This window comes from Bos indicus, chromosome 26 (assembly GCF_029378745.1).
Source record: "Bos indicus isolate NIAB-ARS_2022 breed Sahiwal x Tharparkar chromosome 26, NIAB-ARS_B.indTharparkar_mat_pri_1.0, whole genome shotgun sequence".
NCBI classification, from domain to species: domain Eukaryota; kingdom Metazoa; phylum Chordata; class Mammalia; order Artiodactyla; family Bovidae; genus Bos; species Bos indicus.
Genome location: NC_091785.1, coordinates 20,970,636 through 20,987,568, shown reverse-complemented (window position 1 = coordinate 20,987,568; position 16,933 = coordinate 20,970,636). Strand labels below are relative to the sequence as shown.

The 16,933-nt window shown below is 39.0% G+C and overlaps 1 protein-coding gene across 2 annotated transcripts in view; it reads left to right on the top strand.

Moving 5' to 3' along the window:
* The window catches only part of ERLIN1 (ER lipid raft associated 1), a 41,783-nt gene that overhangs the window by 12,850 nt on the left and 12,000 nt on the right, over positions 1 to 16,933 (top strand). For both annotated transcript variants that reach the window (XM_019952960.2, XM_070780648.1), the window contains 4 exons: positions 180 to 305; positions 2,313 to 2,386; positions 10,817 to 10,875; positions 13,950 to 14,041. In XM_019952960.2, coding sequence (XP_019808519.1) covers positions 180 to 305; positions 2,313 to 2,386; positions 10,817 to 10,875; positions 13,950 to 14,041 — 351 coding nt within the window. The remainder of the gene's footprint in view (positions 1 to 179; positions 306 to 2,312; positions 2,387 to 10,816; positions 10,876 to 13,949; positions 14,042 to 16,933) is intronic.

Here is a 16,933-nt window from a genome sequence, read left to right as displayed (position 1 = left end):
AATTGCAAATGCAGTAATATGTGGAATATTAAGCATGTTAAGGAACACACCAAGGCTTAGAGTTGTGTTCCATGTTTTCGCTGTTTCATTGGCACTTCTTGTGTATATTTTATAACTAACTTTTTCCTTGGCTGAATTAGAGGATACACAGGTAAACATGAATTGTACCTTTCTTCCAGTGTTTGATATCGTGAAGAACTACACTGCAGATTATGACAAGACCTTAATCTTCAATAAAATCCACCATGAACTGAACCAGTTTTGCAGTGCCCATACACTTCAAGAAGTTTACATTGAATTGTTTGGTGAGTCTTATTTGTTTTAAATATATGAATAACCAATTAGAAATCTTGTTCAACTTGTTTGTGAAGGCTATAATAATATTAATAATGTGTTATTTGTGCATTTCTTCTGAATTTATAATAGAGCAGTTGTGTTTAAAATATTCTTTATCTTAAGTTTAAAATTTCTTTGCTAAAATTGCTTAAATTAAGCAAATTGTTACTTAAGATACTTTAAGAATGATAACCATTTTCTGAAATGTATAGTGTATAACTTGGTACAGATTGGAAAAAGATTCATTTCTTAACAATATTCTATTTATGCCATGATAATTTACTAAAAACTAGCTTTGCTTGTGCGCTCTCAGTCTCTTCAGTTGCGTCCGACTCTGTGGGGCCCCATGGACTGTAGCCCGGTGGGCTTCTCTGTCCATGGAATTCTCCAAGCAAGAGTACTGGAGTGGGTTGCCATGCCCTCCTCCAGGGGATCTTCCCAACCCGGGGATCAAATTTGTGTTTCCTACAGTGCAAGCAGATTCTTTACCATCTGAACCACCAGGGAAGCCTAAGAATACTGCTGTGGGTAGCCTGTCCCTTCTCCAGAGCATCTTCCTGACCCAGAAATCGAAACAGGGTCTCCTGCGTTGCAGGTGGATTCTTTACCAGCTGAGCTACCAGGGAAGCCAAACTTTGTTGCTATTTTAATAGATAATTTGGGGAATTTAGAACCTGGGTCTTGCAGTTTCCCAAGACTCACCTCCACGTTTGATGAGGACTAGCAGGACTCCATATAATTATACTCACAGCTGAGATGTACTACAGCAAAAAGATACAGAGCAAAATCGCAAAAGGAAAAGGCACATGGTGAAGTCTGAAGAAAATCAGGCACAAGCTTGCAAGAGTCTTCTCCAGTGGAGTCACGCAGGATACACTTGATTACTCCAGCTTTGAAATGTGACAACACATGTTAGATGTTTGCTGGAGAAGTTCATTAGAGATTTTCTGCCCAGAATTTTTTCTGGAAGTTGTTCATGTAGGTACCCTCTGCCTAGCATGTATCAATACCAATATTCCAGAAGAAAAGTAGATGCTCAGCATAAAATACATAGTTTGAATAAACAATTTAGGCACAGTGAAGTCATTCTTCCCAGTCCTGGGGATTGTGGAAATGAAATGCTCTCCAAAACCACAACCCCAGGTGACAGTCAGAGACCAAATTGCGAATAGGCCTTTCTCGGATAGTAGTTTTCAGGCTTGCTATGTTAATTCTCTTATGTACAAGTTACATTTCATTTGTGATAGTGAAAGTTCTGGCCAGGGGTTAGGTTGCTGCTATTGGCTGCCTACTTCTCTCTTCTGGAATTATTAGTGAATTTCTTAGAGGCAGATATAGAAATGGTTTATCAGTGTAGAAATCTATCAGTTGATTCCTCTTTGATGATTACGAACTATTGGAATGATGTTTGAGAAAATTTTGCCTTTTCTTATTTGTCACATTTCTGGCTATTTAATAATGGGGAAAGTACTGACGAGGTGGATAGAAAAATTTGTGAATTATCAATTCAGGTGAAGTGATATCTTTATTCTTGTATGCTCTAAGAACTTTCCCCCTCCCTCTCTCTTTCTAAATCTAAAATAATCAGCTGAGTTCCATAGAAATGAAATTTAGTTATTTGAGAATTTGGATAAAGATTGACTAAAGATAGAAATTTATTTTTTTAGAGAATTGAGACACATATTAAGTCACAATACTGAATTAAGACATTAGAAACCTAGATCCTCCACTTATTGGATAAACATCAATGGCTGCTTATCATCTTTCCTCAATTTCTTTGTCCAATAATTCCTCACACTTTTTCTCATTTATATATATATTTATTTGTTTTCATATGTGTGTGACATGGTTCAAGCTCTATAAAAGAATAATACCATGGAAACTTTAGATCTAATAAGGATTTTGTTTTAGTGCTAGCACAGCATTAAGACTTTTTTTGAGTGTCATAGAGCTCTTGTTCTTGGCTTCAAAAACAGATCAAATAGACGAAAACCTCAAGCAAGCTCTGCAGAAAGATTTAAACGTCATGGCCCCAGGCCTCACCATACAGGTAAGCCCTTCTCCTAGGGAAATTCTTTGGGAGTTCTGAGAGCTTTGAATTTAATCGTCCTTGAATAGGACTGTTTATTCAGCAGTTATTTAACTGAAGTGCTTTGGTAATTTATAGTCTATCTTTCTCAGTTTAACTTTAGGTTATGGGTAGAATTTTTTCTGAACTCTTGGAACAGATAAACTGAGGTTCTTGCAGGAAATAAAATCTGTATACTGCTATGTGTGAGGCATTATTAAGATACAGTAATGGTGTTAAGTCAGTGTAAGACTGATCCTTGGCATCAGTAAGATTATGAAAAAGAATTTCAAGTATAAAGTTCGAACAATAATTCCAGACAAAGTAGATATCCCTAAGTATTCATTGACAGATGAATTGACTGGATGACTGTTGCTCTAAGAGTTAAAAGAACATTTCAAGAAAGTCTGCCTGGAAATGACTGGCTTGGAATTTTGATAGGTCTAGAAGAATTACTAGGATTTATATGAGGGAAAGGAATAAGGAAGTGGATGGAATGACCTGAGTAAAAGCAAGGTAACAGATGACTTCAGTGGTGGTGTGATGGTGGCAGTGGCATTGGGAGATAGAATAGTGAGAAAAACTGCTTTTTGGATCAGTATTTTTTCAGAGTGGGTTGAAATCCATTATTAGGTTCTAAAATCAGTTTTAGTGGGTTATGACTAGCCTTTAAATAAAATGGAATTGAACAGGAAAAGAAACCCGGGCACATGGCTTGTAGTAAGTTTTAAGTATCATTCTGTGAAACTTGTTTGATGTCAGTGTGTGGGGTAGGTGTTATTGTGGGTGTCACTGTAAGGTGCCTTTTCTACTGTAGTCATGCTCAATAACATTGGAAAGCTGTGACTCTGGATCTGGATTATCGGAGAAGTGGTGAATATGACTTCTCTAATATGCTTCCTCAGTTTCTAGATCATACTGCTTGTAAGAATTGTGCATTCACTCTGAGTGATCAGGAGCAATCTCATAAACAAGTCCGAGGGTATTATTTCCCTTGTCCTCCCCCTTGCTGTGTCATCTCTGCTGGCTGCCTGAGGGGAAGCTGCCCAAGTTACAGGGTCTCTTGAAATGTCCAGAGCTAACTTTGTAAAACCCTTTTGGTTGTTCTGGAGTAGCTTTTCAATTTTAAAGATAATGTGAATGTCACAGATTCTTACATTCTGCTCAAGTTGTTACTAGGAGATCTAGCTCATTCTTCTTTACAACCCCTTATAGTTCCTCGCCTTATATTACATAACTATTTCCCTATTGTTTCCAATTTGCCTTTAATAAACAATAGTGTAGTGAATATTCCTGACACATCTCCTTGTATGTACAATTTATCTTTCAAAGTGGCTGTATAAATCTACATTCTTACCAGCAGTATTTGTGAATACTTGTTTCTCCACAACCTCGTCAACATGTGAAGCAGTCAGACATGCTGATTTTTGATGCATGGATACATGTGAAGTTATTGAATATCTCTCTTTGATTTGCATTTCATTAATTGTTAATGAGGTTGACATCTTTTTATTTAATCTTTGTCCATTTGCACTTCTCTGTCAATTGCCTATTCATATTCTTTGCCCCAGTGTTGGACTAAAGTGGAATCATACCCTAACCATTTTGTTCACCAACAATATGTAAGTGTCTTTTCAAGTCACAAGTAAGATTCGCTACATGATCACTTTTAACCTTTTAATTTAATCCCTGTGGCTTCCAGTTTTTACTGTTATGTACATGTTGTGATGACTAAGCTGTGCTGCTTCATTTCATTGCAGGCCTTTCTAAGTTGCAGTGAGCCAGGACTGCTCTTTGTTGCGATGTGTGGGCTGCTCATTGCAGTGGCTTCTCTTGTTGTGGAGCACAGGCTCTAGGGCTCGCGGGCTCAATAGCTGTGGCCCCCAGGCCTCATTGCTCTGCAGCATGGGGAATCTCCCAGACCAGGGATCCAACCAGTGTTCCCTGCATTGACAGGCGGATTCTTTCCCACTGTGCCACTAGGGAAGTCCAGGATAAATTCTTAATTGTAGGATTGATGAGTCAAAATGTATCCCCTGTATGGGGACTTTTTGGTACATATTGCCAAACTGCATTTCAGAAAAATTTTAGCATCTTGCACTCTCTCATCAGCAGTGTTCATGAGCTGTTGTTTTCTATACATTCGATTGTGTGATTGTACCCAAATAATTAGTAGATACATGTTTCTAAATCCTGTTGGAGAAAATGTGTATGGTATTTTGTGTTAATTATTGAATATCCTTGGATGTATGTTTGCTCATTGTTTGGTTTTTATCTGTTTTTCTCATTGACTTAAACTATTTTTGGTATGTTAATTATGGTAACTCTTAAATACTCTCCTTCACTTTTCACTTTCATGCATTGGAGAAGGAGATGGCGAACCACTCCAGTGTTCTTGCCTGGAGAATCCCAGGGACAGCGGAGCCTGGTGGGCTGCTGTCTGTGGGGTCGTGCAGAGTCAGACACGAGTGAAGCGACTTAGCAGCAGCAGCATGCTTTTAAGAGTCTTTCACCAACTTTAAAATGTAAAAATCTAAATAAAATCAGAAATTACATTTTTTCTCTACTTTTATGTTGTATTTTTAGGTTTAAAATTTTAATTCATCTGAAATTCATTTTTAGTTGTGAGGTTGGACTCAGTTCCTCCCCCAATTATTAACAACAGTAATTATTGAATAATTTATGCCCGTCTGTCTTCCTTGTTTGAAATGCCAATGGTATTGTATGCTAAATTTTGTTATATGGTAAAGTCGTTTTTTGGACTTTGTTCTGTTCCATTGCTTTTTCTATTTCCTATTCTTTAATTAGTTACTGAGCCTTTCATCTTTTCCCATCCAATTTGCTGCTCTCCTTTTTTTTTCTTCTAGTTAGTAAATGGTTCCCTCTTAGCCTCAGGCCAGTCTAAATGTATGGGAGGCATCTTTGACAACTCTCTTGCCCTTAATATCTAGTCCCTGGATCCTGCTGATTCTACCGAATCCACCTAAAACATCTCTGCCACCTCCTTAAACCAAGTACTGTCTTTTGCCTGAATTTCTGCAGTAATCTCCTATCTTGTTTTCTCACTTTTACTTGTCTACTGCATGGCAGGAAAAAGGATCTTTTAAACTTAGGTATATTTATTTGTTGTTTTTATTAAAAGTTGTTGAATGAAAAAAATATCACTTTATATTCATGTTTTTAAACTGATAGATCAAGATCTCCATTTTTTGGTTGCTTTAGTCTTGTTATAAAATAACTTATTATTTTATAACATAACTTATAGTTGAAATGCATTTTTAAAACTTAAAGGCTATTTTTCACTGTTCCTATCTTTAACATGTTACATTATGGTTATGATAATTCAACTTTTTAGTCACTTTAAAAATTCCGATAAGATACCTGTCTTTAAGAATGGCCTTGGATATTTCTGCCAGTTAACTCTACATGATGAGTTTTCATTACTGATATTTTCAAGGCATACCAGGTACCTAAATTGGCTTGTACATTTTAAAATTAGGAATATAGTCTATGACTTAATTTATATTATCATTTTTGTTTCTTTTAGAATTTCTGACTCAGGTGAGAAACCCATATACCAAGTTAAATTAATATTCATAAAGTTAATGAACTTTAATGCTATTGACATCTGGTCCCATCACTTCATAGGAAATAGATGGGGAAACAGTGGAAACAGTGTCAGACTTTATTTTTGGGGGCTCCAAAACCACTGCAGATGGTGATTGCAGCCATGAAATTAAAAGACGCTTACTCCTTGGAAGGAAAGTTATGACCAACCTAGACAGCATATTCAAAAGCAGAGATATTACTTTGCCAACAAAGGTCCGTCTAGTCAAGGCTATGGTTTTTCCAGTGGTCACGTATGGATGTGAGAGTTGGACTGTGAAGAAAACTGAGCACCAAAGAATTGATGCTTTTGAACTGTGGTGTTGGAGAAGACTCTTGAGAGTCCCTTGGACTGAAAGGAGATCCACCCAGTCCATCCTAAAGGAGATCAGTCCTGGGTGTTCATTGGAAGGACTGATGCTAAAGCTGAAACTCCAGTACTTTGGCCACCTCATGTGAAGAGTTGACTCATTGGAAAAGACTCTGATGCTGGGAGGAATTGCGGGCAGGAGGAGAAGAGGACGACAGAGGATGGGATGGCTGGATGGCATCACCAACTCGATGGACATGAGTTTGAGTGAACTCTGGGAGTTGGTGATGGACAGGGAGGCCTGGCGTGCTATGATTCATGGGGTCTCAAAGAGTTGGATACGACTGAGCTACTGAACTGAATGCTATTAAATGTGTAGTCTATTTTTAAGCATTGAGGAATGCAAACAATTCTTGATGACTTTATTGTATATCCACAGATTTGCTGAATAAACTATCTTTAGTAATTGTTTTTGGTTAATTTCCTTAGATTTCTCTGTGTGTGTGTGTGTAGGTGTGGTAAAAATACTTAACTTGAGATCTACCCTCTTAAAATTTTAAGTGTACAAAAAGAATTTTTAGTGTACATTTTATTGACTCTAAGTACAATGCTGTACAGTAGATCTCTGGAGCTATTTATTTTACTTGATGAAAACTTTATGAATTTCTCTAGAATTTTTTAAGCTATGTAATTATGCCAAAATGAAAATGTTGACTTTGCTCCCAATCTAGTATTTTAATTTTCCACATAACACTAATAACTGTCTGAAATTTTATTTATATGCTTTTTGTTGTTATTTACTGTCTTTTTGTCCTTTTAAAATTTTAAAGTCCATGAGCGCAGTCTTGCCTTGTTTATTGCTGTATCCACAGTGGTTGAAACAAACAGTACTTGGTTCGACTAGGCACCCAATTAATACTTGTTGAGTGAACCTTCTCTGTAACATTCAGTGTTTTAATTTTTCTCTTCTCTATATTTGTACCCCATCTTTTCTTTTCTTTTTAAAAAGTTTTATTTTTTGACTTTGCTAGGTCTTCGTTGCTGTGAGGGCCTTTCTCTGGCTATGATAAGCAGGTGCTTCTCTCTAGTTGCTGTGCACAGGCTTCTCGTGGCCATGGCTTCTCTTGTTGTGGATTAAGGGATCTAGAGCATGCAGGCTTCACTGTTGCAGCATGTGGGCTCAGAATTGTGGCTCCAGGCTCTAGAGCACAGGCTTGGTAGTTGTGGCTCACAGGCTTAGTTGCTCTGTGACATGTGAAATCTTCCCAAGGGATCAAACCTGTGTCTCCTGCACTGTCAGGCAGATTCTTCACCACTGAGCCACTAGGGAAACCCTGCATTTTTTCTTCTTCAACAACTACTGTGGCAAATTGAAGTGGTGAAAAAATTCTTGATTTTTTTTTTCCTATGCTATTTAAGGCAATGATTATATTATATGCTGGCTTTTGGTTTCAAGTATGTGCTTATGACCCAGGGTTCAGTTTCAATAGACATACTCATTTCATCAGCCTTTTTCTCTTTCGTCACTCACTGTGTGTGTTTGTGTATTTGACCATTGTTTGGGGTATATTTTATTTCTTAAATCTCTTTATGAAGCAAATTATTCATGGTCTCTATATCAATAGGTGCTTATATTTCACATATTTGAAAATTATGAGATTTCCCAAGATTGACATGTGTGTAGTACATTCTTCAGCCTCACACAGCAAGATAGAAGTCTTCAGAAGACAGTTCTATTTCATGCTACTTTTTAAGACTAGGAAAACACGTGGCCATTGCTTCCCTCTGAATCATACTGGAGGTCACCTGTCTTTCTGGTACTCACATAGGGAAATTGGGCATCTCGAACCAATTCTGGTTCTGAATTTTTCTTTGTCTTCTGGATATGTCCTTGAGTTCTTCATAACCTCACATGCTTCAACTTTCAGCATGAAAATTGAGGTTTTTTTTACCATGGTCCCCAGCTTCTTATTCCATTTCACTCTAATTCTTATATTTAGTTATGATCATCCTCAGTTATGCACAGATCTAGCTTTTTTATGGAGGGGAGGCTTTGTTGCTTAGAAGTTTTAAAAGCTTTCTTTCAAAAGCCCTAAATGAAGGCTTCATGCCTAAAATCCTTGTTGTTTAAAAGTTCAACCAATTTTCAGAGGGAAATTAAAAGTTCCTTCAGATCAGCAAGGTGGTGTGTGTGTGTGTGTATGTGTGTGCACACGCGTGCAGTCAGGTGGAGGGTGGTACAGGACGTTTAGCTAGTAAAATCAAACACTTCTGAGAGGTCAAGTCCTTAATACAGAAAAATCAGCCTTTGGAACCTGGATTTTCCACATAGATGTAACCATGTAAGTGCTGTGTGTCCATGGCACAGAAAGCCAAACTCTGACAGTTGTTGTTTGCAGCAAAATAAAAGTTTAGTTGCAGGATCCAGCAAGGAGAGTGGGCAGCTGATGCTCAGAGGACCCAAACTCCTCAACAGCTTTAAGGGAAGTTCTTAAAGGCAACATTTGAGGTAAGGGTTGTAGGAGGCATGACTTTTTTCTGGTTAATAGTCCAGAAATATTAATCATCGATCTTCTTGTGCCAACCAATCTGGGGGTCTGTGTGCTCATGCTTAGCATGTAGTCACCATCCTCCACCTGGGTGAGGGCCTTAGTTCCTGCAGAATGAGTCAGATATGCATCAGGTTGTTATATATATTCCTTGACCCTGTTTTATAAATTACTGTTTCTTGACTGCTTGAGTTTGTTCTTTGGAACACAGGACAGGCCCAGGAGACTAAAGCGTTTTTGTACAAAAAAGAAGCGGAACACAGAGGGGCTTTTGTACCTGGCTTTTGCACCCCAAAACTATCCTGTTTCATAGATCATTATGCCAAGGTACACTATGATTAGGGAAGCTGTGTAGTAAACAGTGTTTGCAGAGGCACGCAGATTTTGTCCTAAGCAAGATTCTATGGACAAAGAATGTAACCTGCTAATTGGTGTTTGTTTTTCCTCAGTGTTGGGCTATTTATTTGTAATCAGTACTGAGTGATTGCAGGTTTAGGAAGTGATAAATTCATTTATCGTCCACTATATTAAGTTGCATATACCCACCAGGGTTTGTTTTTGTTTTTGACTATTTCCTACTTTACAATTTAAATCTTGAAATTTTGCCTTTCTTCTGTTTATTTGACTTTCAGGTTTGAAAGGAAACAAAAGTATTCCATTAAAGAGCTTTGTGAAAGGTCTTTTAAGGAAGACTCTTTTCCCTGAAAATTTATTTCCTCAATAGATAGAGGGAATCCATTCAGTTCAGTCGCTCAGTGGTGTCCGACTCTTTGTGACCCCATGAATCGCAGCACGCCAGGCCTCCCTGTCCATCACCAACTCCCGGAGTTCACTCAAACCCACGTCCATCAAGTCGGTGATGGCATGCAGCCATCTCATCCTCTGTTGTCCCCTTCTTCTCCTGCCCCCATCCCTCCCAGCATCAGAGTCTTTTCCAATGAGTCAACTCTTCGCATGAGGTGGCCAAAGTACTGGAGTTTCAGCCTGAGCATCATTCCTTCCAAAGAACACCCAGGACTGATCACCTTTAAAATGGACTGGTTGGATCTTCTTGCAGTCCAAGGGACTCTCAAGAGTCTTCTCCAACACCACAGTTCAAAAGCATCAATTCTTTGGCACTCAGCTTTCTTCACAGTCCAACTCTCACATCCATACGTGAGCACTGGAAAAACCATAGCCTTGACTAGACGGACCTTTGTTGGCAAAGTAATATCTCTGCTTTTGAATATGCTGTCTAGGTTGGTCATAACTTTCCTTCCAAGGAGTAAGCGTCTTTTAATTTCATGGCTGCAATCACCATCTACAGTGATCTTGGAGCCCAAAAAAATAAAGTCTGACACTGTTTCCACTATTTCCCCATCTGTTTCCTATGAAGTGATGGGACCAGATGCCATGATCTTAGTTTTCTGAATGTTGAGCTTTAAGCCAACTTTTTCACTCTCCTCTTTCACTTTCATCAGGAGGTTTTTAGTTCCTCTTCACTTTCTGCCATAAGGGTGGTATTATCTGCATATCTCAGGTTATTGATACTTCTTCCGGCAATCTTGATTCCAGCTTGTGCTTCTTCCAGCCCAGCGTTTCTCATGATGTACTCTGCATATAAGTTAAATAAGCAGGATGACAATATACAGCCTTGACGTACTCCTTTTCCTATTTGGACCCAGTCTGTTGTTCCATGTCCAGTTTGTTGCTTCCTGACCTGCATATAGGTTTCTCAAGAGGCAGGTCGAAATCCATTAGCCAAGCATTTTTTTAAGGAAACAAGCAGCTTATCTTTGACTTTGGTGTGGTGATAGGAGAAATAGATTTTCTACTGGATCCCTACATGTGTTTTTAGGCAGCTATGTCATAGCTATTTAATATTAGTTTCATTTGAGGCACTCTTTTGTACAGATTTAAATATTTATTTTTCAAATATACTTTGGCTTTTTCACTTTTATTTTTTAGGCTGTGCGTGTTACAAAACCCAAAATCCCAGAAGCCATAAGAAGAAATTTTGAGTTAATGTGAGTAATGTGCATGGGATCTCAATATTTTTATTTTGGCTTGTCTACATATTTATCTTGCCAGTCTAGAGGAAAAAATTATGTTTGAGATAGTTACACTGGGGAGGGGTATATGTCTATCTTCTGTACTTTAATTCTAATAATACTTTCTATTCTGGTGTCTTAATTCCCACTAGACTCTTATTAGTTTTCTCTTTACATATGGACATTTCAGGAGCAGCTTCAGTGGCTAAAGATGCAGTTTGCTGTAGAACTGTTGTTGGAAGCCTAAGGAGCTATAATTTGGATGTGAATAATGCCTTGAATTAAATATTAATAGAGGAGAGAAAGAGTCCTAGCTGTTAAGGTTGAAGAGAGTGCCTATATTTTGTTACTGTGTTATAAATGGTAAGAATAAATACATTGGTATCAAGTTTGCTTTTCCATTGTATGTGATTGTGTATCTAAAATTAGATCTGATCTTTATAATTTGCCTTTAGGGAAGCTTTGCCTGCCTTGACTCCTGGTAGTCTTTTCTTTTATGTGTCCAGGGCTGACTGGGAATGAAGAAATTACTTGCTTGACATGAAATTAGTTTCTGAGTGCTTTAGAAGATTCCATTTAAAGGACTACCTATTGTAGTCAAAATGTTTTTGTGTGTGTGCAGTCAAGTGTGGGGTGGTGTACAGGATGTTTAACTAGTAAAATCAGATACTTCCGAGAGAGACAGTCCTTGATACAGAAAAGTCAGCCTTCGGAATCTGGATTTCCCAAGTATATATAACCGTGTAAGGGCTTACGTCCACAGCCCAGAAAGCCAGATTCTCACAATGGGTATCATGACAGGTACTGAAAAGAAGAAACTGGAGTCTTTAGGAAACTAAAGTAGTATTATTCTGTCTGTCTGACTTTTAAGTCTTTAGGAAACTTGGAAGATAGGTTAAGAGACAAAATATGAAATGCTAGAAAACGAATTTTGCAAAAGTCAAGAATACAAAAGATGTATAAATACGGGGCATCCAAAAAGTAATAATAATATTTTATAGAGTGATATACTTCTGAGTCCGTATTGTTCCCAAGTCTATACCTTCTATTATGCATAATTTTGTTTCCCCTTTTTTACTGTAGAAAAAGAACTCTTTTAAATAAAGCACAGAGTGCTAGACTGAGTAGATCATAGGTCTGATCCATTTATAGAAGAAAAAATTTCTTGAAGGCTCAGGATGTCTTAGACTTTAAATATAATAACTTCTGGAAATGCAAAGATGAATACTATGTGTTCTCTGCCCTCAAATAACTCATAGTATCCAGAATGTTATTTTATATCTTTTATGAGTGTTAACGCGAGGAAAGGAGAGAGGTTGGCGAGGGTGATGTTTGGGGAAACTATTGGAGTGCCTGGATTCTGGATCTTTCCTAAGTTTAAAGACTGTTGGAATTCCACAATTAAAGGCTACCTTGGAATAATGCAGTCTAACCTCCCACCTAATAGGTATCTTTTCTTTAATACCCTTCCTTCCATGTGGTCCCCTAGTAGCCATTTGTCCATGCTTAGTGACAGACCACCTATTTCCATTATTAGGAAGCTCAAATTCTTAGAATGTTCTTTCGTACATTGAGCCCCAGTTCACCACCTAATAAAGAACTGCCATCTAGTTCTATCTTCTGTACAACAAATAAGGCCACTACATGAGAGTGTCTGCTGGAAGAGGGCCTGAAATCCAGCCCCCTTCTGCTTGCCAAACCATGCACCTGAGGGGCTGCATCTTCCCAGAGGTTAGTGCCTTTTGCTAGTTGGTCCAGTTTAGCTGGAGGCCTAATAGCAAAGGAAGCATTTATATACTCCAGACACTTCCAGATCACAGGCCTTTTCTTGATACAGTTAGTAGAAAAGGTCAGCCTACGGGCTTCCCAGGTGGTTCAGTGGTAGAGAGTCTGCCTGCCATTGCAGGAGACGCAGGAAGCATGGATTCAATCCCTGAGTTGGGAAGATCCCCTGGAGTAGGAAATGACAACCCACTCTAGTAATCTTGCCAGGATGATTTCATGGACAGAGGAGTCTGGCAGGCTACAGTCCATGAGGTCAGAAAGAGTTTGACATGACTGAGCAACTGAATATGTCAGACTGAAATATATTAAATTTGATTCCTGTTTCTGGGTGACTTTGGACAAATCATTTAACCTTTCAACCTCAGGTTTATTATCAGTAAAATAGGATAACACCTCTCTTGCCTACCTTAGTGAGTCAGAAAATTGTTATTGAAAATGATGCTCTGAACCACTGTAGTGTCAGAATTACTATCTATGACTATTCAGTTCAGTTCAGTCGCTCAGTCATGTCCAGTTCTTTGCGACCCCGTGAATCACAGCACACCAGGCCTCCCTGTCCATCACCAACTCCCGGAGTTCACTCAGACTCACATCCATTGAGTTGGTGATGCCATCCAGCCATCTCATCCTCTGTCGTCCCCTTTTCCTCCTGCCCCCAATCCCTTCCAGCATCAGAGTCTTTTCCAATGAGTCACCTCTTCGCATGAGGTGGCCAGAGTACTGGAGTTTCAGCTTTAGCATCATTCCTTCCAAAGAAATCCCAGGGCTGATCTCCTTTAGAATGGACTGGTTGGATCTCCTTGCAGTCCAAGGGACTCTCAAGAGTCTTCTCCAACATCACAGTTCAAAAGCATCAATTCTTCCGCACTCAGCCTTCTTCACAGTCCATCTCTCACATCCATACATGACCACAGGAAAAACCATAGCCTTGACTAGATGGACCTTTGTTGGCAAAGTAATGTCTCTGCTTTTCAGTATGCTGTCTAGGTTGGACATAACTTTCCTTCTAAGGAGTAAGTGTCTTTTAATTTCATGGCTGCAGTCACCATCTGTAGTGATTTTGGAGCCCAGAAAAATAAAGTCTGACACTGTTTCCACTGTTTCCCCATCTATTTCCCATGAAGTGATAGGACCGGATGCCTTGATCTTCGTTTTCTGAATGTTGAGCTTTAAGCCAACTTTTTCATTCTCCACTTTCACTTTCATCAAGAGACTTTCTATGACTATAGATCATTTCTAATTTTTTGTAATTTTTTTTCCCACAGGGAGGCTGAGAAGACAAAACTTCTTATAGCTGCACAGAAACAAAAGGTTGTGGAGAAAGAAGCTGAGACAGAGAGGAAAAAGGCTGTTATAGGTACTTGGATTTCTTTCTGAAATGGAAGTCTCTAAGTACATGTGCTGTGAGTTTGTCCTGTTCTTTGTCAGCCTCATGTTGGATATTGATGGGACTCAGATAAGATTGCATCATACATGATGGAGAATCCTGGAAATTCCTTTGTATGTTCAGATGTCCTAAAGCCTTTAAACATAGATGAGGCCAGTACTTGATGAAGTGCTTTGGCTCTCCACTGTGTTGTTGACCCCCTCTGTTGTCTTTCGAGGACAGGGACAGTGGATAGGGTTTGGGAATAGTTCTAGTCTCTGGTGGAATAGGGGTTTTGTGTACACAGATTCAGAATAAGGGAGGGTTTTTTGCCAAAGCTCAGGATTATAGTATGCATCCTTACTGTTGACATGCAACCTAGTTTTATCTGCATGGATAAATATTGCCATCTCTGGAAGTACAGCAGGGTTGCTTATAGCTAATTTTAAGTCACAGGGGCTTCCCTAAAACCCCAGCAGGCTGTTAGTCACCTGCTGCCTTAGGTTCTCACTTGTTTGTTCCTTGGTTTGCTGAAAGTTTATTTTACATTAAAATAGTTCAAATATATAGGAACATACAGAGAACAATATAATGAAGGCTTAACATTTTGCCATATTTCTTTCAGATTGCATTTTCTTTTAGGAAAATGTTATATGAAGCCTCCTTTTGTACCCCTCCCTGGTCTTACTTCTTGACCTGTCTTCTCAGAGTAGCTTCTGTTCTGAAGTTGACATAAATCTTTTCTGTCCATATTACTTTAAGTATGTAACAATTCACAGAATTGTTTGACTACAGAAGTGGTATCAAACTCCACCTTTTATTTACAACTTCCTTTTTTTTTTTAACTAACACTGAGATTTATTCATATTGATACATATAGATCTAGTTTCTTTTTTAACTGCTGTGTATACATTTCATTCTGTGAGTGATCCTCATTTGATGGATTACTAATGAAGAGCTAGTTTCTGGTTTTTCCTTATTACAGACTGTTCTGCAGTAATACCCTTGCCGAGGCCCAGCCACAGCTAATCCAGGGAGTTCAAAGTGGGGACGGCGTCGGCGAGGATCAGGATACAATAGCTTCAATTAGATATTAATTAGAGATGTAAAGAGTAGTAGAATGAGGATAGCTCAGTAGGAAAATTCAGTGGAGAAAAGAGGCTGAGTAGCTTGGTTTACGTGGGAGACCAATAAAACTTCAAGACAAGAAGTTTGCACCACTTACGAAGGCCGCAGGCATCCTTCCGTTCTCCCGAAGGAGAGACACTGAGGCCTCCCCAGTCGGATCTTAGAAGCCCAGGCAAAATTAGTAAGCTTGGTGGGTTCCGCGTTCCAGATGGAGACTCAGCCAGAGTTTGAGAGAGCGAGCGACATGGGGAGACCAGTATTTCGAGAAACTGATCCCAATTCTTTATTTTCCATGGTCTACTTTTATACACTGAGATGTTATGCAAAAGTCACATGGGGTCAGCAGTCCTGACTTTTATCAAAGTCAGGTGCTTCATACAAATGTATACAGAGGTCTTAGGGGTGTTACATCATCTTCTGGCCAGGGGGCCTGCTGACAGTTTATGACCCTCTCCTTGTGACAGCGGTCAGTCAACCAGGACACTTATTTCTCCAGGGGTGATTATTCTTAAAAAAGACTCCACCTTCTGAAGGTACCAGATAAAGTTACATTCCTATAGGGTGAAGGTGTAGTGGGTTTTAATTAAGGAAAGAATTTACTTAGCCTACGGTCTAACGTGATTAATATCAAAGGTTAATACTTATTTCTTCTATATATTCATTAATGTGTGTAAGGGCAGGGGATGGGGAGACTTAGCAACAAACATTGGCTGAACAAACGAAAAACCCTTCACCAGTACAATTTCTAATCAGCCCACTATACTTATACTAATGGTTTTCTAACTTTTCTAAGGAACCTGTTTTTAGAAGGTTTAAAGCATCTCATGCCTCTCACGGTTGGGAGGCTGTGAGCAATCACATGTGACCGGACAAGCCTGTCAGGCAGGCTAGAGAACCTTCAGAGGAGTTTGTAGATTAGAACACTCTTGTCACGCCCAGGAGTTTTTATTAACTGGAGCTCTAAGTTAACTCCTTCTCTGAAAGAGGTGGTGGGGGACAGCCCCCCATAAAGTCAGAGGTGTAGGTGAGAGCACAAAGTAGTAAAGTAGGCAGGCTCTGGTTATGGGGGTAGATGCTCGAGGATTTCCAGGGGGACTCCTGAGGCTCGATCCCGCCTTTGCGTATGTTGAGCCTCCTTCCTCATGACCTTTGCCACGGGCGGAGTGCCTCATGCTGGCCCCCAACAACCCTTATCCATATCTCTCTGTGCTCACATGCAAGAGTTTTTCTAGAGAAGTGCTACTTAACATGTGGTGTGGGTCAGTGCCCTATTATATTTTATTAAATATTAAAATACAAAAAAATTCTTTCCCACAGCTGGTTTGAGAAGCACTGCTCTAGAATACGTATCTCAAAGTAGAGTTGCTGAGTCATAGGGAACACACATCTTGAAGTTACAAAAACACTGCCAAGTTGCCCTTCAAAGTGACTCCTCCGTTTTACCCTTTCTTCAGCAGTGTTTGAGTTTCCATTTCTTTGCTGCCTTATTCAGTTGTAATTTCTACACATCCTCCTCTACCCATAGAGTTACCAGATTTTTAAAAATTTATGCCATTTTGGTGATGGACATGAAACCACACAGTTTTGATGAGTTTCCCCAGTTACTGGTGAAGTTGAGTATTGTTTATGGAACATTCAAGTTTCCCTTTTTTTGATGTGTAATTGCCTGTTAAAGTCTTTGGCTGTTATTTGATTACTTTTTAAAACTGATTTGTAAAAATTCTTTATATCTTCTAGATACTAATCCCTTCCCAG